The sequence below is a fragment of the Symphalangus syndactylus genome, chromosome 8 (genome assembly GCF_028878055.3).
Source record: "Symphalangus syndactylus isolate Jambi chromosome 8, NHGRI_mSymSyn1-v2.1_pri, whole genome shotgun sequence".
Lineage (NCBI taxonomy): Eukaryota > Metazoa > Chordata > Mammalia > Primates > Hylobatidae > Symphalangus > Symphalangus syndactylus.
Genome location: NC_072430.2, coordinates 131,621,570 through 131,645,692, shown reverse-complemented (window position 1 = coordinate 131,645,692; position 24,123 = coordinate 131,621,570). Strand labels below are relative to the sequence as shown.

At 43.1% G+C, this 24,123-nt stretch overlaps 1 protein-coding gene across 17 annotated transcripts in view; it reads right to left on the bottom strand.

Moving 5' to 3' along the window:
• Nucleotides 1–1,844: 1,844 nt before the first annotated feature.
• The window catches only part of RHBDD1 (rhomboid domain containing 1), a 169,932-nt gene continuing 147,653 nt past the window's right edge, over nucleotides 1,845–24,123 (bottom strand). For 8 of the 17 annotated variants that reach the window (XM_055290840.2, XM_055290831.2, XM_063645754.1 and 5 more), the window contains one exon: nucleotides 3,213–5,636. In XM_055290840.2, coding sequence (XP_055146815.1) covers nucleotides 5,542–5,636 — 95 coding nt within the window. In that variant the 3' untranslated portion in view covers nucleotides 3,213–5,541. Of the gene's footprint in view, nucleotides 3,126–3,212; nucleotides 5,637–24,123 lie in introns of those variants that run through there. The other 9 variants (XM_063645757.1, XM_063645759.1, XM_055290839.2 and 6 more) reach the window with 6 other exon arrangements.

The following is a 24,123-nucleotide window of genomic DNA, read 5'->3' as shown; positions in this document are numbered from 1 at the left end:
TGTTAGGCAACAGGGGTACCTTAATGGTGCCGGTTCCGGGTTCTTCTCCCCTCCTTGACCGGGCACTGTCTGAACCCGCCAAAGAAGGGCCAATCAGAAAGAAGCATCTCCCACCTTCCCTTGGGCCTGCCCCAGGTAGGCCCAAGGGATATAAAACCCAGCACACCAGCAGCTCTCTCTCTCTCTTCTCTCTCTCCCCCGCGTGACCTGACCTCTACCTCTCCAATAAAGATCTCTTGGCTGCCACCGGTGTCGTCTCTGACTAGCCTGTCACCCTTCACCTCCCACGACACGTGGGAATTCAAGATGAGATTTGGGTGGGGACACAGCCAAACCATATCACCTCTGGAGCCCCTAGAAACCCAAGGTCAGTCATTTAGGGCAACTGCTCTGAGCTGGAGAAAGGAGGATCTGAAGGCCCTTACTTGATGCTCAGTCACTTCAGCACCAGCCAACTTAGTCATTTTTGTTCTCCCATTTGCCAGCAAGGCAATTCCTTCATACATTATTTCTAGGGGGTAGCTTGCATAATCAGTGATTATATACTTAGTGGTTATAATTTTATCAACCACAGATGAAATTCTCAACCTGTAATCATTTTTATGTTTGACAAAAGTAGGGAAAATTGTATAATAAGGAGTAAAATGTTCTTCTGGTCCCCAAGCAGTCAGTCCAATTTACATGCAATAAATGGTGTAAAATGCACTTGTGTGCACTGAAATTTGAGAAGTACTTTGGTGCCTATAAACCACAGGGGACCTGTTAAAATGTAGATTCAGATCATTTGGTCTGGAGAACAGCAGTCTGAATTTGTAGAAGCTCCCAGGTGCTGTGGGCCCTGGGTGCACACCCTGAAGAGCAGAGAGGTTGGCCTTGGTGCTCCTCTGTAACGAGAGTCTGAAGACCTTGTTCAATTGCATTAATAATTATCTGCTACTAAGGATATGCAAGATAGATTTAAATTGTTGAGGGAGAGGATCTTGTAAAGAGACAGTATCTCAAGGTCAGAGCAGGCAATAACCTGCAAGAATCTCAAGTAAGTATCATGAATCTTTTACGTTACAAACTTTCGTTTGATTTTTGTTTTTAGAATTTCCAACCAGGCACTAAACAAGTTATCTAAGGGGGAAATAGAGTGAGAGAAAGAAACAGTAATTTCGCAACTTCCTGGCAGAAACCCTCACTGGAGGTGGCTGAGCAGTGTTTTTCAAAATACTTAGAGAAGGCATCCAGTTTCGCATCCAGAGAGCCACATAGCAGAGTGTTGTTTCTAGGGTTTTGCTTGTGTGTGTCCCAGATTCCAAGAGTCTCTTTAAGCCACATGATGCCATTGATTTTATGACACTACTCTCTTCTCAAGCAGCAATACGTATTATGACCAAATTTAATGATTTCTATTACATTAGCAACATTTTAGTTTTTCTAAAGTATAAATCATATATCTAAATCTGCCAATTCATCTGTCATCTGATCGAGATGTCAAGATCATTCTCTCTCTGCCCCTACATACTACAGAAGGAGAAAGTGTTAGCACAAACACATCCAACACATACCTGTTAAAATCACATGGCTGGATTCAGTACTATTCACAGGGACTCCTCATGACACTTCTTGGTGTGGGAATCTTGAGCTTTGTATACCAGGTCACAGCATTCGATGCAGTGGGACATGTCTTCAGACTGACAAAGGTCCTGAAGTCTCTATCTCTACCAGCAAATGCTTTCCATCATTCTTTCCTTGATGTGATGTGATTCAAGGGAAAAAAAAAGACCTACAATGATATCAATAAGCAGCAGGCACTAGTGTTTATGTGTGCCACTGGTGACAGTATAAACGAGCTTCTCTTTTTGTTTTAATCCACAAGTATTTATTGGTTCCGACATTCCAGACAACGCACTGCTCAAGGCACTGTGAGGAGAGACAGAGAAACAGATGGTCCCTGCCCTCATGAAGCTTACCATCTAAAGACAAGACATTCTCTCACTGCAGCATAACCAGCAATTTCAAGTGGTATGTGGAAACTGTGTAGATGTGGTGGTGTCTGTTACAGGATTCAGATGGGGGCTGGATGAGGAGGATCTGAATGGGCCAAGAGAGAGGAAAGAGCTGTTCCATCTAAAAGCACAGCACAGAATGTCACAAGATCAGGGACACTCACAGCCTGAGCAGTGAGACTAGTTCCCAGCCTCTGTGATGGATAAATGGGGCTTAGGTCCAAAGGCTGGTTGGATCCCACTGTTGAGGCTAATGACTTTGACCTTTATCTTTTGGCAGCAGAGAGCCAATGAGAGGTATTTGAGATGCTGAGTGGCATAACGAAAGTAAATTTTGGAAGACTAAGCTGGAGTTATGTAGAATTGAGTGAGGAGGTATTGTAAGTATTGAACAGAGCAAATAATTGAGATATTGAGACTCTCTAAGCTGAGAGTCTGTGATTCTAAAATAAAATACTAGCAGCCATGAAAAAAAGACAGAAAGAGAAGAAACTTAGGGAATGACTGCAATGATTCATGAGAAGGGAAAGGAAGAAGTAATATATTTTTTGACTAATTGAATACTATTCTTTACTGAATACTGAATCTCTCAAGAAAAACTAAGACCGGGAACAAGGAGGCCAGGTCTGCCAGCTACCCCATTCTCGCCCTGCCTTGCAGTGCAATTTCCAGGGTAGGGGAGGTGGTCTTTCCCATCCCTTTAGCTTGCTTACTCCCCAGGCAGGAGAACATGTGCCAAATAGGTAGACAGGCTCTAGTTCTACTCAAACTAATTATTTACTGCAGCAGGCAATTTAAAAGGATAGAAGAGGTCTGAACAATTATGTACAACTTTGGAATCACAGGCAATACATTCAGAGTCATTAAGAGGAAGCAATTTTAACTACTCCCTCCTCTTCAGAACCAAGTAAAGATTCTACATTAAGAGGTCTCTTAAGTTGACTGACTGCACCAAACTGTGGGAACCAGGGGCTTAACAGACAATCAGGGAGCTACTATTAAATAAACCAAATTAAAAAATTAGCTCTAAGTGCTTATTCCCTACTAGAGATAATTAGTCTAATACACTTGCTTACTTGCTTTTGTCTTTCTCAATCCAATTCCAGTTTGTTGGCATAACTTTAGGGATTCCTTATTGTAGAGGAAAATAAAATAAAATGGACATTCCAAACAATAAGCACTTGTTACAGGCAAGTCTATTAACTAAAATAATTATAATAATTTCCAGAACATCTTTATTGTTGTGCTAAAGTAATTGGTTTACATTTATAACTAAAATGACCTTTCTCACATCACTAAGATATCCCACTCCATAAACAGCCATGGGTATCACAATTTTACCACCCAAAATCTAATCCTGTGTCTTTGTATCTGACAAGTCAGAGCAAGGAAGTACTACTAGTGGACTCAAGTGATATAAAAAAATAAAAAATAAAATACTTCCATATACAGTGATTGGACCCTTAATACAATGGAAAAAATACTTTGGTTAAACACTGACATTTAATGAGCCCCTATCGTTGAGCCTTTGGGGTTGGAAAGGGGAGACGGGGAGTGAGTGGAAAGATAACTAAGACTCAGGCCTCATTACAGAGTCATTCACAATCCATGTTCCCACGTAGAAGGCACACCTTTGTGTAGCTGTGCACAGATAATAACAGGGGCAAGATATAAGTGTTATAGCAGAATTACCAAATGCTATAAAAGTGGCATGCAAGAAATAAGTTACTTCTAATTGGGGTAACGGGAGTCAAACTTACAGAATTTGGGAGACAGCAGTAACATTTAGCTTGAATATTTTAATTTAAACACATTTATAGCTTCTAGACTCACAGGAACAATTTATATTATAAAGAAGATGTAGTTTTACATCAGTTATAAATTAACCAAAGGAGCTCAGATATTATTGGGCCAACCAGGAGGTCAAAGAGCTCCCAAGGCTTCAGTGGTTTTCTGAGCTCATTTCCATGCAGGTGTCAAGGCCTCTTCCAGGTAAATTCAGATTGGATTTGGATACAAAACTCCATAGTCAATATGCTCCAAATTTGCTGAATGTATCAAAAGAAAAATGGAGAAGACAATACCACCAGAATGTTAACCCTGGGTACCTCTAAGGGTAGGGCTACAGGTGACTTTAAAATTGTGTATGTATTTATTTGTATTTCTGTTTATATTGTGAATTTTCTCAATGGACACATAGTATTTATTTTTAAGTCTGTCTTCTTGACTATATATTTCTTATTATATAAATGTTTTCCTGATTGTAAAAGTAACACACACATATAAACACATCTTCCAAGACAGTAATATAAAATTACAAAAATGAAGAAAGCAAAATCCCATGTACTCCACTTCCAAAGATAACCCTTGCTAACATTTGGGTATATTTCTTTCCAGATGTTTGCCTTATGCATCTGGAAGGCATATCAATTATGTGCATAATCAGAAAACTATATAAATTGTAGATCAAAAAAGGAAGATCTTTTTCTGATTCTCTCTTTTAAAATATCTTCGTAACAGTAAGACATCAGTGATCTTCTGACTTTGTCCTTTTATTCATGGAACATAAGCACCAGGAAATGCCTTAAATGACTCAGACAGACAATCTGTGGATTGTAAGTTTGCGGGGCCCAGGGGCGTATTTTGGACATTTGCCTAGGACAAGTGGCTGGTACAATGGCCAATTAAGAGGCACTTTTATGAGGAAAAACATACCTTCTGCAAGATAGATCTCTAGTGACTGATCCATCAAATGCCTTCGCTCTACTCTGTATGTGGCATCTGCTGCTACTTTGCTGATGCGTTAAATGACGTCCTATCTCCTGGCACACAAGCTGCCACCGGAAAGGGGCTGGGAACCTACATTGCTGGTGTCACTGATACTAATGGTGTGTGTAGGAGTCTTCCCCACCTTAGGTCTTTCTTACACTTCTTCAATAAGACTTTCTGTAAAGGCAGAGCAATACCAGAGCAGAGCGAAAAGCCCTGCAAACATCAGCCAGACGCAGGGGCCCGAGGAACTGAGGAGCCGAGGCGCCGGGGTTGGGGAGAGTAGGACAACATTCAGCCAAGGCAGCCACATCCTGTTCCTGGACAGCCGCAGTGGCAATGCGCCAGGAGGACACGGGGATGGCTGCACACCCGCTGCCAAGTCAAACACGGGGCACTCCAGGCAGAATGAGGGACTAATCTTCCCAACTGGTGTAAGTAAAACCTCCTGGTGAAGGTCACAGTCTTCAAAAGCAGACCGAGGCAGAGGCATTGCTGAGTCAGCAGTGAGAGAAAGGAGTGTGGAAACTGGTCCCTTCGTGGAGAAAGTGACCTGTTTATGAGCAAGAACAAGGCCAGGAGAAGGCCCACTCCCTGCAAGCTGTGCGTTGACTCATAGGGGCCATGGGACCGTCCCAGGCGATGTGAGCAATCTGGAGCAATACCGGTGTACTCTGCTTTTGTTTAAAATAAATTAAAATGATTTAGGGGCTTGGGGAATGAGCCAAATGGGCAGCAATAATTACACGAATAGGCCATGTCTTCCCAAGACGCCACCTCACTGTCTATCGAATCTGTGAAGCCGCTGTCTCCTCATTTCTTCTTCTGGTGAGAGATGAAACCCGTAGGGTGGTGGGCTATTTCTGGTATTTCCTGTAGTGAGAAAGCCAAAGGAAAAATCAATCATTCTGACGTGACAAGGCACGTGTACCCTAGGATTCCAAGGGAACAAAGTGATAGCTTGGGTGTCATCTTTATTTTAACACAAAACAGAAATATAACAAAGATTTTTCAACTTCAGCTGTCAGTACTAAATTTCAACATCAAGTAAATATTTTGAGTGGTTCAGCCATGAATTTGATTGGACTCATTTTGAGGCTTCTTGATAATCTTCCCACTTGTATTTTTCCTTCCATCGTGTTCCATAATTTGCATCATTCAGGCTTACATAGTGTCTCAAGGGTTTATTGTCTTTTTTTTTTTTATGCCCATCTATAACTTGTTGCCACCTTTACTAACTTCCCCACCAACTAGGCTGGTTTTTCTTCTTTTGATCAGCCTTTGGGTGCTCCTTTTCTTCTCTCTAACGTGCTGCCTCCTGCCCCAATGTGGCCAATCAGAATCATGCGTGATTGAAACACACAAGCAACCACTGGAGCAGAGTTACCATACTGATCGATATCTGGGCAGGTAAACAAAGATGCAGGCATCATATTTCAAGATCATATGAAGGACTGTGGAAATCATTACTGAAAAGAGTTTCTTGGGGATGCAAACTTACCAAAAACACAGTTTGTAATGATACAAGAATTTCAGTCACTACATAAGAAAACATTTTCCCAGGTATCATGAGTAGTAACAAAGGGAGAAAAATACATAGTCCTTGATCTCAAGGAACCAGCAACCTAAGGAAAGAGCTTCAATATTCCCCATGAGGAAACCAGGAAGACGCATCACTGATAGATACGGGTAAGTAGAGGTTTACTTCTAAGCATGGGGACCAAAAAGCCTGTACCTTTGCACTACTATAGCTCTGCTAACCTTGGTAATTTGCCCTGAAAGGCTCTCCCCACCACCTACATCAACCAGAAGTCTTACTCACTCTTGTAATGCTAGGTCAACCCCAATAGAACCAATGGAAGAACTCTTCCCAGTTCAAACTCTTCAGCTTTCGGCACCTTTCGTTTGGTTGTCTTCATTCAATCATCACCACATCCTGCCAGATGTGTAGGCATTTCTGCACCACTCTGTTCTCTCCTACCAGGATCATAAGCTCTAAAATGGTAGGGGACCCCCTGACATATCTCCCTCTCCCTAGCGTCTGGGACAGTTCTGAACACACAGTAGCTGTTCAATAAATATATGGACTTGACTCAACAGCACCTGCTTATGACTTCCAACGCTGCCCAGTGAGGTTCTGACACAACTCATTGCCCATGAAGGGAACTGCATGGAGGAATTAGAAGAGGCAGACTGGGAAGGTGCCTGCAATCCAGCTCTCAAAAGAAGCAGCCAGCACACATGGCCTTGGACCCATTTGCAGAACCCAAATGTTCTGGCAGCACTGGCCTGGCTGGGAAGGGAGGGTAGGCAAAGCACAGTTAAGCCAGGAGGGAAAGCAAGTAAACAGTCAGTCCCTCTTGCTCATTGCCCAGGAGTGGCACCTTTTCAAAGATGTGTCCATTTATGCATAAGCTGACATGGTAACTGTTAAAACCATAGTGAAAAGATGTTAGAGAAAGCAGTGGGAAACGGAGTCCGTCTTTTCAATCCACAGCTGAAGTTTCCGTTGTCAAAGAGAAATTCAAAAAAGTAGTCAAAGCCAACCCCTTTTTTGTATTTTTGCTTCTCTACTGATGAAGATCCCAATGCTTCCCCATAACTGATTCTCCTTTCCTGTTGAGAGCATGGGAGAATTATACCTCCCCAACCCCTGGTACCCTTCCTGACTAGAACATCCCAAAATAAACAGGGCAGGCCTAGCCCCCACACTCACTTCTGCTGGATAAATCCCTACTTCAAGGCATTTTGACACAGTGAAAAATAAGCCAATTTGTTAACTTTCATTAAAGATGATACTCAAACATATTATATAGGCCTATAAAACTTTTACCGTAAAGATTTTACGAATACTATAAGATTAAAAGTTAAAAACCTGGATACCGTTTTTGCCATATGTATTTGATGTATTTGTAAAGGAATCTCTCTTTGTTCAAAATGGTAAATGCTTTGAAATTACATATTCATGAATCAAATCACCATTAGTTGATTGCTTAAAACTGTTTTATATGATGAGATCCAAATTCTCCTTTGCCTTTAACAGTTGTTTTTAAAAAGACTGGTCTTAATTGCACTTGTGAGTGCAGGCCAGGACTTGACACCTCATTCCAGATGGCCTGGGAACTCTGTTAAAACTAGCTGAGGGCAGAGTCAGAAGTGAGCTCCACGTGGCACCCTGACTCGGGGCCACAGGGCAGAAACCCATGGAGGCTGAAAGACTGCTCAGACTCCCAGAGGAAAACACAGAGTCCTCTGGTGTTTTCTTTAGCGTTTCTTCAAAAGAAAAAGCCCACAGATTAATAATTTCCATGAAGGGAACTGCATGGAGGAATTAGAAGAGGCAGACTGGGAAGGTGCCCGAGGTTCAGCTCTCAAAAGGAGCAGCCAGCACAAATGGCCTTGGACCCATTTGCAGGGCATTCGAGGAGAACCAGGGCTGAGCCAATCAAAGAAATGCCACATGCTGAAGTAGAAAACTCACGTCAGGAGAAGAACAATCATCACACTCTTCTTTATAAAGCCCTTTCAAGGTACCCTTTTCCACTTAGCTTTTACTCCCAATAGAATCATCTCAGTTTTGCAGAAGAGGAAACAGAGGCTCAGAAGGTGTTAGGGACACATCTGAGGTCACTAGGCTAGCATGAAGAACAGCGAACCTCCTGAACCTCTTCCCACTTCCCCACGTGGCCATCGGTTCTCACACCGAAAGTGTTCAGGGTTGTACCTCTCACCATCCCTGCCCTTCCTGCCCAAACCCAGTGTCCCTTTTCTTCATGGATATGGACATGTGGGAAGCTCACTGCTATTTGAAAACAGAAAAATAAGAAGGTCCAGTCTAAGTTCTCAATTCTGTGGGACTCTGCTGATATCAAAGACGTGCCTCTAAAGTTCCCACGTGGGTCTCCTTAAATTCCACTGGCTACTAGCATGGTTCGGCTTTCTAGAACCAAGAAGACCTTGGGTATAACAATACAACAACCCAAACCACAATAATGCCCGATTTGTAATCATGCCAGCTCTTAAGGGTATTTTAAATCCTTCCAACTCTGTGTTTTTGATATAAAAGCCATCTTACTCTCTGAAGAATGGCTGAATTGCTTTGTTTCCAGCTCTGAAAACTACACTGTTCTGAATATGAGTTGATCTGGGGAGAATGTTTTTAAGCATAAAAACTTATTTCGAAGAGAATCACAAATCGCAAAGTTGATGTCAGCCACTAACCTACACCGACTACTGTGTGTGTGCTCTGGGTTGGAGCCACACTCGGCACAAGGCTTCCTGGCTGTCCACTCAGTCTCAGGTACACTCTGTCTTCCACTTCCCCACCTTTGCATTCATGTGTCAAATTGTTTCTATAGTTTCCACTTGTGTCATATGATCTACTACCTCTCTTCTTAACCTCCAGCATCCTCTGCAGGCTTTCTTGAAGGGTCTTATCTTTGTGTTTCTGGTATGTACTCACATTTGTTCAGCACACAGGAAAGAATCTGGACAAGCTTCCTTGGGGTGGTAGAAGGAGGTGTCCCCATGAGTGTAAAGGAAAAAGTGTTAGTAGGGAATTAGAAGATAGTTTCCCAGCTCTGCCTGGGACTTGTGGAGACACCCTTCACAAGATGCTTCATTTCAGCAGTCTCCAGTTACTCATATGTGAGAGGAGGCTACTGAAAAAGAGGACTTCCAGGGTCCTTTCCATGACTCTGAAGTTTGATAACCTGTGATTAAATCCCAACTCCTCCACTTTTTAGCTACACATCCTTGAGCAAGTAGGTTACCCTCTCGCTCTTGGTCTTAGTTTCCTTATCTATAAAATGGGAATACTGAGTAGCTCCTTTGTTGGGTTGTTGAAGGATTAGAAGAGATAATGCATATAAAATGATTAGCTGAGTGCCACATGACAGTAAATGCCTGCTGAACATTGGATGGTGTGATTGTTCATCTCTAACGTCATCAAGAATCATGTGCTAAATGTCTACTTATTCCTATCATTAACTAACTCTGTATAAGAGAGATACAAAGTGGGCTGGGCATGGTGGCTCATGCCTGTAATCCCAGCACTTTGGGAGGCCGAGGCGGGTGGTTCACGAGTCCAGGAGATTGAGACCATCCAGGCCAACATGGTGAAACCCCGACTCTACTAAAAATACAAAAATTAGCTGGGTGTGGTGGCACGGGCCTGTAATCCCAGCTACTTGGGAGGCTGAGGCAGGTGAATGGCTTGAACCCAGGAGGCAGAGATTGCAGTGAGCCCAGATCTTGCCACTGCACCTCAGCCTGGCAACAGAGTGAGGCTCTCTCAAAAAAAGAGATATACAAAATGACAAAACCAGTGACTTCTTAAAATACAGCGCTCAATTCTGTTTGCAAACCCTTTGGCAGTGTTTTGTACAAAGTGTTGAGTTGCTAGTTACTAAGTATCTGTCTTCTGAGAAATAGATATAAGAAGATAATTAATGACTTTCATTAAGCAGCACGCTTTTGTCACATGAAGGAGCCTCTGGGTAACTGACAGAGCTGGAGTGTCCAGCCAAGATCTTCTTTTCTCTGCTTAGTTAAATCATACATTGGACATTTACAGTCCTGGGCGAAACGGCCCTACTCCAAAGAACTTGGTACAGAATATGAGTATTTATGAGCCTTGCCTCTGTGTTCTTGTCAATGGAGGTCAGCCCTCAATTTTACTCAAAGAAGCAGTGAGCATGCTTCAAAGAACCTCAGGAACACAGCCCGTGTTAAGATGATTTACCTCAATTACAGCACCAGTAGTAAGATCATAAAATTTATTGATTTGTGGTTCTTGATGAAAAACTGTTCAGTCCTCTACCCTTATGTAAAATGCAGTGGCCTCTGCATTTTACATCTAAGGGAAGAGAAGCAATTTTGTCCAGATAAGAATTGCTAAGAGGAGCAACATGAGTTGATGACCATTTTCCCTACCGTTCGCCATCCATGTAAATAGAGATGTTTGATTTGCTGGTATTCATAGATCCTGCCCATGATCTGATGAACGCATTATGCCATGCAGTGAAATTATACTGAAGTCGCAGGATAGCATAGTATCTCTCCCTTAAATTAGGGAGCTAAAGAGGCAATCACTTTTTTTCTAAACCAGGAAACCTCTAAATAAATCACCAGTGTTCTCTGGGATTTCTACTGTCAGATGAGGGCAGCAGCATGGGACCCACGTTCTCTCTTTCAAGAATGTTACTTTATTAGCATTCCATGAACTGCAAAGCTTCCAAAACGCCTCCTGAAAGGATGGTTGTTAAGTCATTTACCGTCAAAGACCAAAAATCCCCCTGGAAGGGACCCCAGGTCTAACAATTTAGCAAGACGTTCTTTGAAAAGGGGAGATGCTTAAAGGCAGTAACCACACTTTACTTTTTGAGTCACTAATTATAATATTCTCTCTCTCTTTATAAATAGTATGAAATTAACTTAAAATGGTATAACTTTCATACAAATGGAAATTTCAGTATGGTTTATGAGAAAGGTGATATTTAGATGTGACTTTAGAGAGAAAACATTCGCATTTCTATCTCTTCAATCAATCAAGACTGCAACAGTGGAGATTCCCTAATTCTGAAATAATATCTGGAATCTCAAAACAAGAAGCCTTGAAATGGAGATCTCTGCGATTTACAGTGGTCAGCACTCTGCATTGTGAAATAGAGATCAACTCAGCCCCTAGTTTACCACTTTACCTGTTGTACTTTTCTCTCCCCTCCAGTTGGTTAACTTTGGAGATCCTTAATGAACACAAATGACTTAAAATCAACAGGCTATAATCCAGTCAACAATCTGAGTAAGCTATAACATCAGGTCCACTATGTCAGGTCAGTGTTTCCTACAATATAGACAAGATACGGTCTGACTTCTAGAATTCCCCCACCTCCCAAAAACAGAAAGAAAAGTCAAAGGGAGACAATTGTGGGACGATTGCTACATGCTCACTGTTTACTGTCCCCCGTACCCCTACACTTTGAAGTGTATAACTTGATTCATTTTCACAAACTGGATGTGTGAGACCAATATCCAGATCAAGATACGAGGATATTTCTGAAAATACCACAATATTTCCTGCACTTATAAGCCACCACAAGCCCCCTTCCAGTTACTGTACCCCAATACCCAACAGTACCCATGATCCTGATTTCTAACTATAGATTTTTTCCCTATTTTTGTCCATGAGTGGATCCATACTATATGTACGCCTTGTGAGTTGCTTCAATTTACATTATGCTTGTGAGATTCATCCACATTGTTATAAGTGGTTTCTATCCTACTTATCCCTCCAAGTAGAATTTCCTTGTCTATTTTATAGGTGAGGAATCGAGGCTTAAAGATCTTAAGCAACTTGGCAAAGCCAAATAGCTGGTCAGTGGCTGAGTCAGGAACTCAAACCTAGATCCCCGCCTGTTCTTCTTCAGACATGAGATGTTCCAGTTGTCTTTCTCAGACCCTACATCAGCATGTGTAAACCTCCAGAATGTATTATTGCCTTAACTACGACTTAGAGACAGGGTCTGTTTAAAAGACAGCAGAAACAATGCATCTTCTGCCTTAAATAAGGCTCACTGCAAATAGTAAGGCTTTATTTTGGATAACTGGATGCACCTAGAATTAGGATCTCCTTTGACAAGGAGTAAGGTTTGGCAATAGATAGGTCCAGCTGCAAAAGTCAGCCTTGGTAGTTAACTCTCAAGTATTTTCTAAAATAGAGAACAGTTTATAACTTCTTACAGGAATAATTCTCTATGCTTGTTCTATCTCTTAATATATCTATATCTATGTATATGAGGTCTGTAAAATGATAGAAAAAGTATGAAAACCCTTCGGAATATTAAAATCCTACCTTCCTCTCAGAAGCTCCAGGGCCAATGTGTCTGCTCGGAGGGGCAGCTGGAGCCCCCGACCTCTTCTGATGTTTCTGATGCAGATTCCACACCAGTCCACAGAGAGGGCCAGCCTGGCACAGTGCGGGCAGCCGCTCTCCACCTCGCAAGGCCTCAGTCTTTGCTCAACTCCACTACAGGGACCCTGCAGCCTCAAAGGAATCGATTCCTTAGGTCCAAACTGCGGCCTGCTTCAGGCTTCCCAGGCATCTGGGTCCTTTGTCTGTTCTGACCTTTATCTTGGGGTCCAGGAGACTTGCCATTGTCTCTTTATGACCTGGTTTTCCTGAAGATGTTCAGGTGGGGCATAGCGGCAGAGAAGGACAGGGGAAGAGACTTACAGTGGCCTCCTTAGGGCCCTGATATGAGTCCCACTCCCAACCTCTTGCTTCTTGATCTTGAGATTGTCTTTGGGTAAGTTTTAATTTCATTATTTTAAAAAGAAAGTAGTAGTGAGGGCAAGAGTGTTTAAATGGTAATACACTGAGCTCAAAATAGAATAAAATATTGCCTCCTCCTGAAACACACTGGGTCCTGGCCCTGCTGCTTTCCACCTGCTATGACTTTCATCCTAAGAGAATGGTGGCAGCTGGATTCTCCCATTCTCAGCTTTTAGCAGCCCTGGCCCTATGCATAGAAGTTTCCAACAAATAGCAACCATTGCTCAGTTTGCTGCAGTGGTCCTTAATCTGAAGTGTGCACAGAAATGAAGAACCTGTTCAAAATGTAGATTACTGGATCCCCTCCACCCCCTCACCACAGATTCTGATGCAGTAAGTGGTGGTTGGAGTCCAGGAACTTCATTTTAACGAGCACCCAGATGACTCTGTTGCAGATAATATATCAAGTCACTGAGAAATGCTGTGGCAAATGAATTCACTTCAACCAGATGTGGGTTCATATCTGGGCTCCACCAGGATCTGGCACAGGTCACTTCCCTCCCCTGGGCCTCAGGCCCCTCAACTGTACCCGGAGGGGGCCTGGACCTCTGACTCCCACACAGAGGCTCGAGTGTCCATGATTGTTTGGTTCCCAGTGAGACACAGGGGTTGGGTGGCGGAGAGATGGGAGAGTGCAAATGTGTCACACCAACAACCTGCCTCATTGGCCAGCTGCCTGGGCAGCTTCTCTGGAGACTGTTGCCTGTCCCACCAGCTAGCTGCTCATGACTTTTGGCAGCTGGGCAGAGAAGCAGCCACGCTATGCTCCTTGGCAATGTCCTCCAACACATTTTGTCTCTCTTCAGTGCTGTCCTCCCATCCCAATGTTTAATTTTTTTTTTTATTATTATACTTTAAGTTCTGGGATACGCGTGCAGAACGTGCAGGTTTGTTCCATAGGTATACATGTGCCATGGTGGTTTGCTGCACCCATCAACCTGTCATCTCGGTTATAAGCTCCAGATGCATTGGGTATTTGTCCTAATGCTATGCGCCTCCCCTTGCCCCCACCCAGCGACAGGCCCTGGTGTGTGATGTTCCCCTCTCTGTGTCTATGTGTTCTCATTGTTCAACTCCCACTTATGAGCGAGAACATGCAGTGTTTGGTTTTCTCTTCCTGTGTTACTGTGCTGAGAATGATGGTTTCCAGCTTCATCCATGTCCCTGCAAAGGACATGAACTCATTCTTTTTTATGGCTGCATAGTATTCCATGGTGTACATGTGCCACATTTTCTTTATCCAGTCTATCATTGATAGGCATCTGGGTTGGCCCCAAGTCTGCTATTGTGAATAGTGTTGCAATAAGCACACATGTGCATGTGTCTTTCTAGCAGAATGATTTATAGTCCTTTGGGTATATACTCAGTAATGGATTGCTGAGTCAAATGGTATTTCCGGTTCTAGATCCTTGAGGAATCGCCACACTATCTTCCACGATGGTTGAACTAATTTACACTCCCACCAACAGTGTAAAAGCATTCCCATTTTCCACATCCTCTCCAGCATCTGTTGTTTCCTGACTTTTTAATGATCGCTATTCTAACTAGCATGAGATGGTATCTCATTGTGGTTTTGATTTGCATTTCTCTAATAACCAGTGATGATGAGCTTTTTTTTCATATGCTTCTTGGCCACATAAATGTCTTCTTTTGAGAAGCATCCGTTCATATCCTTTACTCACTTTTTGATGGGGTTATTTTTTTCTTGTAAATTTTTTTAATAAACTTTTTATTTTGGAATAATTTTAAATTTACGTAAAAGTTGCAAAGATATTACAGACAAGTCAATTCCCTAAATGTTAACATCCTACAGTACATTTGTCGAAACTAAGAAACCAACATTGATACATTCCTTTGAACTAAATTCCAGACACTTAGATTTCACCAGTTTTTTCACTAGTTTCCTTTTTCTGTTTGGGGTCCAATCCTGGAGACCACAGTACATTTTGTTACCAAGTCTCCTTAGTCTCTTTTGGTCTGTGGCTCTTTCTGAGTCCTTTCTTGACCCCCATGATCTTGACAGTCTTGAGTGGTAGCAGACAGATACCGTGAAGAATTTCATTCGGTCTGGTTTGTCTGCTATTTGTCCTCATGGTTAGACTGGGGTTATGGGTTTTGGTGAAGAATACCACAGAGTTGAAATGCCCTCATCACATATCAACGTGCTGTCAACATGACTTATCACTTGTGACGTTAACCTTGACCACTTAGACAAGTAGTGCTTTCATCAGTTTTCTCCACTTTGAATTTTTTCTTTTTAAAATGAGTTCCAAGGGAATAAAGCTTTGGCCTTTGCCCATTCAGTATGATATTGGCTGTGGGTTTGTCATAGATAGCTCTTATTATTTTGAGATACGTCCCATCAATACCTAATTTATTGAGAGTTTTTAGCATGAAGGGTTGTTGAATTTTGTCAAAGGCCTTTTCTGCATCTATTGAGATAATCACGTGGTTTTTGTCTTTGGTTCTGTTTATATGCTGGATTACATTTATTGATTTGCGTATGTTGAACCAGCCTTGCATCCCAGGGATGAAGCCCACTTGATCATGGTGTATAAGCTTTTTGATGTGCTGCTGGATTTGGTTTGCCAGTATGTTATTGAGGATTTTAGGACTTCGTGTCTAAAACACCAAAAGCAATGGCAACAAAAGCCAAAATTGACAAAGGGGATCTAATTAAACTAAAGAGCTTCTGCACAGCAAAAGAAACTACCATCAGAGTGAACAGGCAACCTACAAAATGGGAGAAAATTTTCGCAACCTACTCATCTGACAAAGGGCTAATATCCAGAATCTACAATGAACTCAAACAAATTTACAAGAAAAAAACAAACAACCCCATCAAAAAGTGGGCGAAGGACATGAACAGACACTTCTCAAGACATTTATGCAGCCAAAAAACACATGAAAAAATACTCATCACTGGCCATCAGAGAAATGCAAATCAAAACCACAATGAGATACCATCTCACACCAGTTAGAATGGCCATCATTAAAAAGTCAGGAAACAACAGATGCTGGAGAGGATATGGAGAAACAGGAACACTTTTACACTGTTGGTGGGACTGTAAACTAGTTCAACCACTGTGGAAGCCAGTGTGGCGATTCCTCAGGGACTTAGAACTAGAAATACCATTTGACCCAGCCATCCCATTACTGGGTATATACCAAAAGGACTATAAATCATGCTGCTATAAAGACACATGCACACGTATGTTTATTGCGGCACTATTCACAATAGCAAAGACTTGGAACCAACTCAAATGTCCAACAACGATAGACTGGATTAAGAAAATGTGGCACATACATACCATGGAATACTATGCAGCCATAAAAAATGATGAGTTCATGTCCTTTGTAGGGACACGGATGAAACTGGAAAACATCATTCTCAGTAAACTATTGCAAGGACAAAAAACCAAACACCGCATGTTCTCACTCATAGGTGGGAATTGAACAATGAGAACTCATGGACACAGGAAGGGGAACATCACACTCTGGGGACTGTTGTGGGGTGGGGGGAGGGGGGAGGGACAGCATTAGGAGATATACCTAATGCTAAATGACGAGTTAATGGGTGCAGCAAAGCAACATGGCACATGGATACATATGTAACAAACCTGCACATTGTGCACATGTACCCTAAAACCTAAAGTATAAAAAAAAAAAAAAAAAAAAAAAGCTTTGGCCTTTGCCACTAAGAGTTACCTGGATAAACTGGAAGAGGTAGGGTTGGGCATCTCAAGGTGGCTTTGTCACTCTTGGGCATCAGTAGGATATAGTGGTTTGGAATCATCCCTAACCTTGCTGGGTTCTGCACCCCTCATTCCAGGTGAAGTGGGGTCTGTTAACGTTGGTGTGGGTGTGTGAATCACCAGGAGGGCTGTTTAAGAAATAGTTGCTGATTGGGTGGGCTTGCCACAGAGCCCAGTCCGCTGTAGTTTTAATGAGCTCCTGGGTGACTCCGATGTACATCTGACTTTGAGAACCACTGAGCTACAGCTCAGATTTTTCTTGCAACTGAAAATATCCACCCGAGTTTCATTCTGGTATTTCTATCTGCCAGCAGGTGGAACCAGAGGCCTATGACATTAAATCTGCTGAAGAAAACTAGGACAAATTCCAGTCAACAAAGCATTCCGCATGGTAAGCAGAATTAGGGTTATTTTGAAACAGATGGGCGCTACAGAGGCTGCTGCACTGAATATTATGGAGTTGTTTATTGTCTAGATGGCCCGAAACCCAGGAATTATTTGCCAGCATCTAGCAGTTTCTATGACATATCAGAATTCTTCCAGCGCAGAGGAAACTGAAAAGCACTGGGAGAGATATAGATACAGATATGGATATGAATGCAGATAGTTTAACCACTTCTAATCCTGAATTTCCTCCTGTTATTGTGCACGCTGCCTTGTGTTAGTGAGTGCTTTGCAGGAATGATCCGGAGCCTCCTAAATATGCTAACTCCAAATCAGAGGAGATAAACAGACACAATCTATGGTAATAAGACAATCAATCCTGGATGCAGTAATACTCAAAATGATCTATGTTAGGCCTAACCAGGTGGTACTGGCTCACATTTTCACTCAAACCCCCCCATTTGTACTTGCCCCCAGTCCTCCTCTTTGCTTCTGTCCCTCCTCCCCATCCCCCGCCCCAACCCCCAGGAGAGCATCAGAAGGGCAGAAGTGAGATAAAAGGCCCATCTAGCTCTCATTCTGACTGTGCCTGATGCCTGGTTCAGAGTGCAGACTGCTGTCTAAGGACACTCAGAACTTGGTTTGACTTGGGGGTTTCTCTGGCCTAGCACTGAGTGAATGTACAAGACCAGGGCTTATAAATTGAGTATTCCATGAGTTCTAGGAATCTGCAAAAGTCTCCAGCACCAGTGGTTCCTTTCAGGAGAATATTTCTAATTCCTTAGCCTATGACCCCAGGGTGTTAGCTGTTGCTGTTCTGCCTGGTCCGCCTAGGCTCAGAGAGGTCACGAAGGCTCTCATGGACTCAATGTTTGTGTTCCCTCAAAATCCATACGTTGAAGTCCTAACCCTCAATGTGATGGTATGTGGAGGTGGGGCCTTTGGGAGGTAATTAGGTTTACATGAGGACATGAGGGTGGAGCCCCCATGATGGCATTGGTAACCTTATCAGGGAATGAAGAGGCCAGAGCTTGCACTCTCTGCCAATGTGAGGTCACAGTGAGAAGGCGGCCATCTATAATCCAGGAAGAGGGACCCCACTATAACCTGATCATATTAGTACCTGGAACTTCTAGCCTCCAGAACCGTGAGAAATAAATTTTTGTTGTTTAAGCCACCGGGTTCATGGTAGTATTTTGTTAAGGTGGCCTAAACTGACTAAGACAGCATCTTTGAAGTTGGCAGCTTGGCAACTGGTAGTTCAGCAGGTGCTGGCTGTCACAGCTGCTGGGCAGGCCCCCAGTGATCAGAGGGGTGAACAGATGTACTTTCTGCTGGAGAAGAAAGCACATCTTTCTTGGGACTCTGTCCTAAGTGGTGGCTTCATAATTGCCTGGGACAGCAGCTCCCTCCCTCCAAGGGACACAATGCCAGCTGCATGGCTCATCCTCCTATATGAGCACGGGCAGTTCCTCCATTCACAAGTAACAAGATCCCCCACACCATTGCGTTTTGCCCAGGCTCCCAAATCTCCTGTTCAGATAAAGGTATAAAGAAGCATTTTTGATAATATTTAGACCTGTTTTGTTTTCTTCTCACTCCCTTCCACTTGAGTTTCAAACCAGAGCTGGCCCAATTTCCAGTCCTTCAAACCAAGGATCAAGGGAATGTTTTCATTGACTTTTGAAATCAAAGACCATTTGAAATTAGCCAACATTTCCCTCAGAAACCTCAATCATCTTAAAACACTCCTTAACCTTTGCACACGAAAAAAAGTACAAGTAAACATCATCCCAAGCATTCAAGGAATAAGGGAAAAAAAAAGACAAGCCAGTGGGAAAAGAACTTTGAAAAGGGACAAAAAGTTGGCAACTTCTGCTGAGAACAACCATCCCCGAGTGGTCAAGTTTAGGTCACCCTGGACAACTACTGCAGATAACCATGCGTCTCATAAAACAAGGCTGTTGGGCCTGGGAAAATAAGTGGATTGAGGTGGCTGGCCCCTAGGCTAGGTGGCCTGACTGACTAGCAGCAAATAAAGTGAACCACATAAGTGGCCCCAAGTCCCACACCTACCGAATACTTCCATGCCACATTCCTGCAGAAAACACAGCATGCTTCCAAGGGCTAAAGACTAGATGCTGGACCTAGAACAGTGATTCTCAAACCCATGTTGGGGAGCTTGGTGAGAGGCAGATTCTAGGGTTCTAATGGAAGATTCCAGATCAATGTCTGTTGGAGGACCCAGGAATGTGCGTTTTTTAACACGCACCTCAAGTGAGCTGGATGCCCACATGCCCCACTTTGAGAAACTTTGACCACAGGAATGCCATACGGTGTTCTGTGGTTACGTTTGCCTTTGACCATTTGCACTAGCATGGCATTTGGTTTTGTACAAGTAGGTTTCTGGTGACATTTACTATGAGTCAAAGACTCTGGTAGTTTCCTAGGTTATGCTATGCTCGACCTTGGATGATGTAGATTTTAAAAGATACCAATGCAACCCAGCTATCCTGAAAAACACAACAAATACAAATGTTAGTTAAAATTCTATTTGTGATGACACCAGAGTAGAAGAAACTGGCCCAATGTCACTCACCCAGTCCTAGGAACAAAGGAATTCACCTCTGGATCCCTGCTGCCTCGTACATAGTGGGTGCATGATAAATGCTTGAGGAATGAATGAAAGAACAAGCTAACACACCATTAGGGCAGATTTCAATTTCTGGCCTCAGCCACTAAATAGCTCACAAATCCTGAGACACAAATAGTGAGGAACAGGTGAGGAGGGGCTACAAACCCACAGGCTTTGGAACACAATTCAGTCTATTTGTTTTTTCTATGAAATTCACAAGCTTTGCCTGGGCTCTGGGGTTCTGGACACATTAAAGAACATTCAGTAGCTAGAAATAGGCTGAGATATGAGATGTATTACATCTGTTGATGCTGAATGCTGTCTGAAATGTTTTAAAAGTTCAAATTATCTTTACTTTTCAAATACCATAAGCCTGATTAGTACATAACTACAGGTCCAGAAATACCAATATCAATGTATAATTACAAAAACAATCTCTGACCTAGGAAATTGTCCCTGAGATTATCTGCAGCCCAGGAGAACACAGTGGTCCAAAGCCCTTATTAAAGCTGACAGCCACCTGGCATCCATCTTTTGCAGGTGGAACTAGAGGAAGACAAACTGCTCTGAGAAAAACCTGCAATTAGAGTGAGTCATGGCTGGTATCAAAGGTACCCAAATCATCAGGGGTGGGGCTGAGGGAATCACTGGGAACCTCCCAGCCCAACCCTACCACATGTGAGGCCTGTGGCCACATGTGTGCTTGCTAGGCAAGAAAAGAAAAGAGGGCGGGGGCAACTTGAAAATAGTGAAAGAGGAATGATATACTTATCGAAAGTATGATAGCCATGAAATTTGAGAGGTAGCAGCTTGTGATTTAGGAAAACAGGGTGGGCTTCTCCATAAAGGTCTAGATAACTTGGACCATGAGGGCGATGCAACCTTTATCCATTTGGAGTCGATAAGCTCCATGAGATATGTGGCAGTGAGAAGTCATCTGGAGAAATGCACAAACAAGCAGGAGCCCTTGCTCTCTGCACCCCAGAGCTGAGAAATTCTTATGTGGGTCAGAGTTAGCCTAGAATTGTGATGGCTGGGAAGCCAGTTTCTGTGATGTGAAAAACTGAGAAGTATGATGGTCATTTTAAAACCATGCTTGTTTCTGTATTTGATGGCATTTAACCGAGTCTAATTAACCACTTTTTGTGTGTTCTTTTAAGTCTGATTAACTCATTATTCCTCTCCCAAATCCTAATCTTGTGCCCCATTAGAGACAGTGTGTGTGTGTGTGTGTGTGTGTGTGCATGAGTGCATGGATGTGTGTGCCTGCATGTGTTTGCATGAGTGTGTGCTTATATGTGTGTGCTAACCTACAGAGGCAGGAGGCAATTCTGTGACTGAAACCTAACATCTTTTTTTTTTTTTTTAAGTTTAATGAGCTCTTTTATTTTTAAAAATTTTTTTTGAAGTTCAATGAGCTCCTTTACTTATTTATTTTTTTTATCATACTTTAAGTTCTAGGGTACATGTGCACAATGTGTGGTCTTGTTACATAGGTATACATGTGCCATGCTGGCCCGCTGCACCCATCAACTCGTCATTTACATTAGGTATTTCTCCCAGTGCTATCCCTCCCCCTACACCCCACCCCATGACAGGTCCCGGTGTATGATGTTCCCCACCCTGTGTCCAAATGTTCTCATTGTTCAATTCCCACCTATGAGTGAGAACATGCGGTGTTTGGTTTTCTGTCCTTGTGATAGTTTGCTCAGAATGATGGAAACCTAACATCTCTTACAAACAAACCCATCCAGCCTCAGGGAGGCCAAGGAGTGTCTCAGACTGGTTTTACACCCTAGAAATGGCCTGCCTCAGTCTCAAACTGAACGAGAATTAAACTCAGAAATTATTTTAAAACGGTCTCTGCTACGGAGAGATATTCAGTAACAACAAAAAATGAGTTATTCCTACATGCCTATTAATAGACATTATTAATAAATTCTAGTAAAACAAAACTTATTTTATGAACAGAAAAAGAAAACCCCAGAACTAAACTTTTTAAACATCAATCCCAAGTTAGGAACCTAGAATTAGGCTCATCTTGGGTAACTGAAAATTTAGATAAGGGAAGAGGAATATGTTGCTCTCTGAACTTCATTGGAAGTATCTAAATATGTGCTTTGGCCAGATAAAAAGCTAGCAGAGAAAGGACTATCTGGTTTTAAGACAGGAGCCCTAAAGATTTAATCAAGTGTGGATGGGAGACTGTGTACGAGATGCATCCAGGATGACATCATAAAAATCATGCATTTCCAGGACACGAGGGGTGTCCAGGATAGTAGATCTGACCTGCTCATGTCAGAGATGGGAAATGGAAGTCCAGAGAAGGTAAATGGTTTTCCTAAGAGCTAAGAGGCACAGAACCACAGCCCAAATCTCCTGTTTTCTCTTCCAGGCATTTCATTCTGCTTAAAACCTTGCTTACCAAATCTGGAGTGGATACCGGTGTCTTACAAAGCTGCCCTTCTGCTACCTGGCTCTGGTGGGGAACGAGAGTAGGGCACGGGTTCTGAACCAGAAAGAGCTGAGGATGAATACTGGCTTTGCCTCTTATTTTGTGCCCTAGGATGTGTTACTTTACTCACTGATCCTCAATTTTCTTATCTGTAAAATCTCGCTTATGGGTGTGTTCTGAGGACCAAATGAATTAAAGGATGTGAGCAACTGGGTCAAAGCAATGAAAGGTAAGTTACACTAATGACCCCCTTTCTAGGCTGTGCTTCTCAGAAATGCCCCCAGTATCCCTCTGGTTAGTCACACAAGCCCAGACCCTAGAGTCTTCCTTGACACCTTCCTCTTCCACTCGTCCTGCCCCAAATTCAATCCATCAAAACCTGTCATTTTAACCTGAACATTCCCAAATTTGTCCATTCTTCTCTATCTGTCCTGTCACCGACTATGTTTGAGTCACCTGTATCATGGGCCTTGACCAGTGCCTGAACCGCTGTGATGGTTAATGTAGGGATGAACTAGACTGGCTTGAGGGATGCCTAGATGGCTGGTGAAGCAGTGCTCCTGGGTGTTTCTGAAAGTTGCCAGAGACTGACTGACATTCAAGTCAGGCGACTGAGAGAGGAAGATGCGCCCCAATGTGGGTGGGCACCATCCAGTGGACTGCCAGTGTGGTAGAACAGGGCAGACAGTAGAAGGGCACGCAGCCTGCTGAGTCTTCTTGCTCTTCCTCTCTCCTCCTGTGCGGGATGCTTGCTTCCTCTCCTCCTGCCTTTGAATATGACGAGCCAGCCAAGTAAAAAGGGCTCCCAGAGAATCTCCAACTGACCTGTGCAATGGGATGATGGGGTGGGGTCTCGGGAAGTTCCAGCCATTTGTAACAGGGAGGAGTCTGGCCCCTCCTGTTCCTGGGTGGTGACCTGGGATTCGACTGGTGAGATGGGGGCCTATTAACAGGAACCGTCTTGCTTTGCTGAGTTTTTTCCTTTTTTCACCCAATAAATTCTGCTTTTCTTACCCTTCTATGTGTCCACGAGCCTTATCTTTCCCGACTGTGTGACAGGAACCCAGTTTTTAGCTGAACTGAGGAGAAAGTCCTACAACGAGACTGCAATTTCTTCAGCCTTTGGACCTTGGGACTTTCAGCAGTTGGCCTCCTGAGGGCTCCTGGACTTCGGGCCTCAGACTGACGGCTGCGCTGCAGGTTTCCTTGGTTTTGAGGCTTTTGGACTGGGAATGAGCCACACTAATGTCTTCTCTCTTTCCCCAGCCCGCAGATGGCCTATCATAGGACTTTGCTTGTAATCACTTAGCTGATTCTCCATAATAAACTCCGTTTTATACATACCTACATCCTATTGGTTCTGTCCCTCTGAAGAACTCTAACACAACCCTAAACCATTTCCCCACACTCACTCCTGTCTTCCTACCAGCCATTCTCCACACAGTAGCTGGGAGAGCTTTTCAAAAACAAACATCTCATCCACTTTACTCTTGGTTTTTATTTTACAGCAAAAATAAACAATCTTCTTCGGCCCAGTAAGTGCAGGGCGTGGCTACCAGCAGCCTCTCTAGCCCCCTTGGGCCCCACTCTCCCCTCACCACCCCTTGCCCCACCCCGCCTCTCCTTGCTTCGTGTCCTCTGGCTCTTGGCTCAAACACAACTTTTCCAGGAAAGTGACTGTGTCCTCTGATCACCCCCAATGAGGGTCCTTTGCCTGAAGCTCTCACAGGATCCCCTCTCTTCACAGCACATGATGCTATGGTTAGTGATTATTCGTGAATCTAATCATTTTGAGAGCG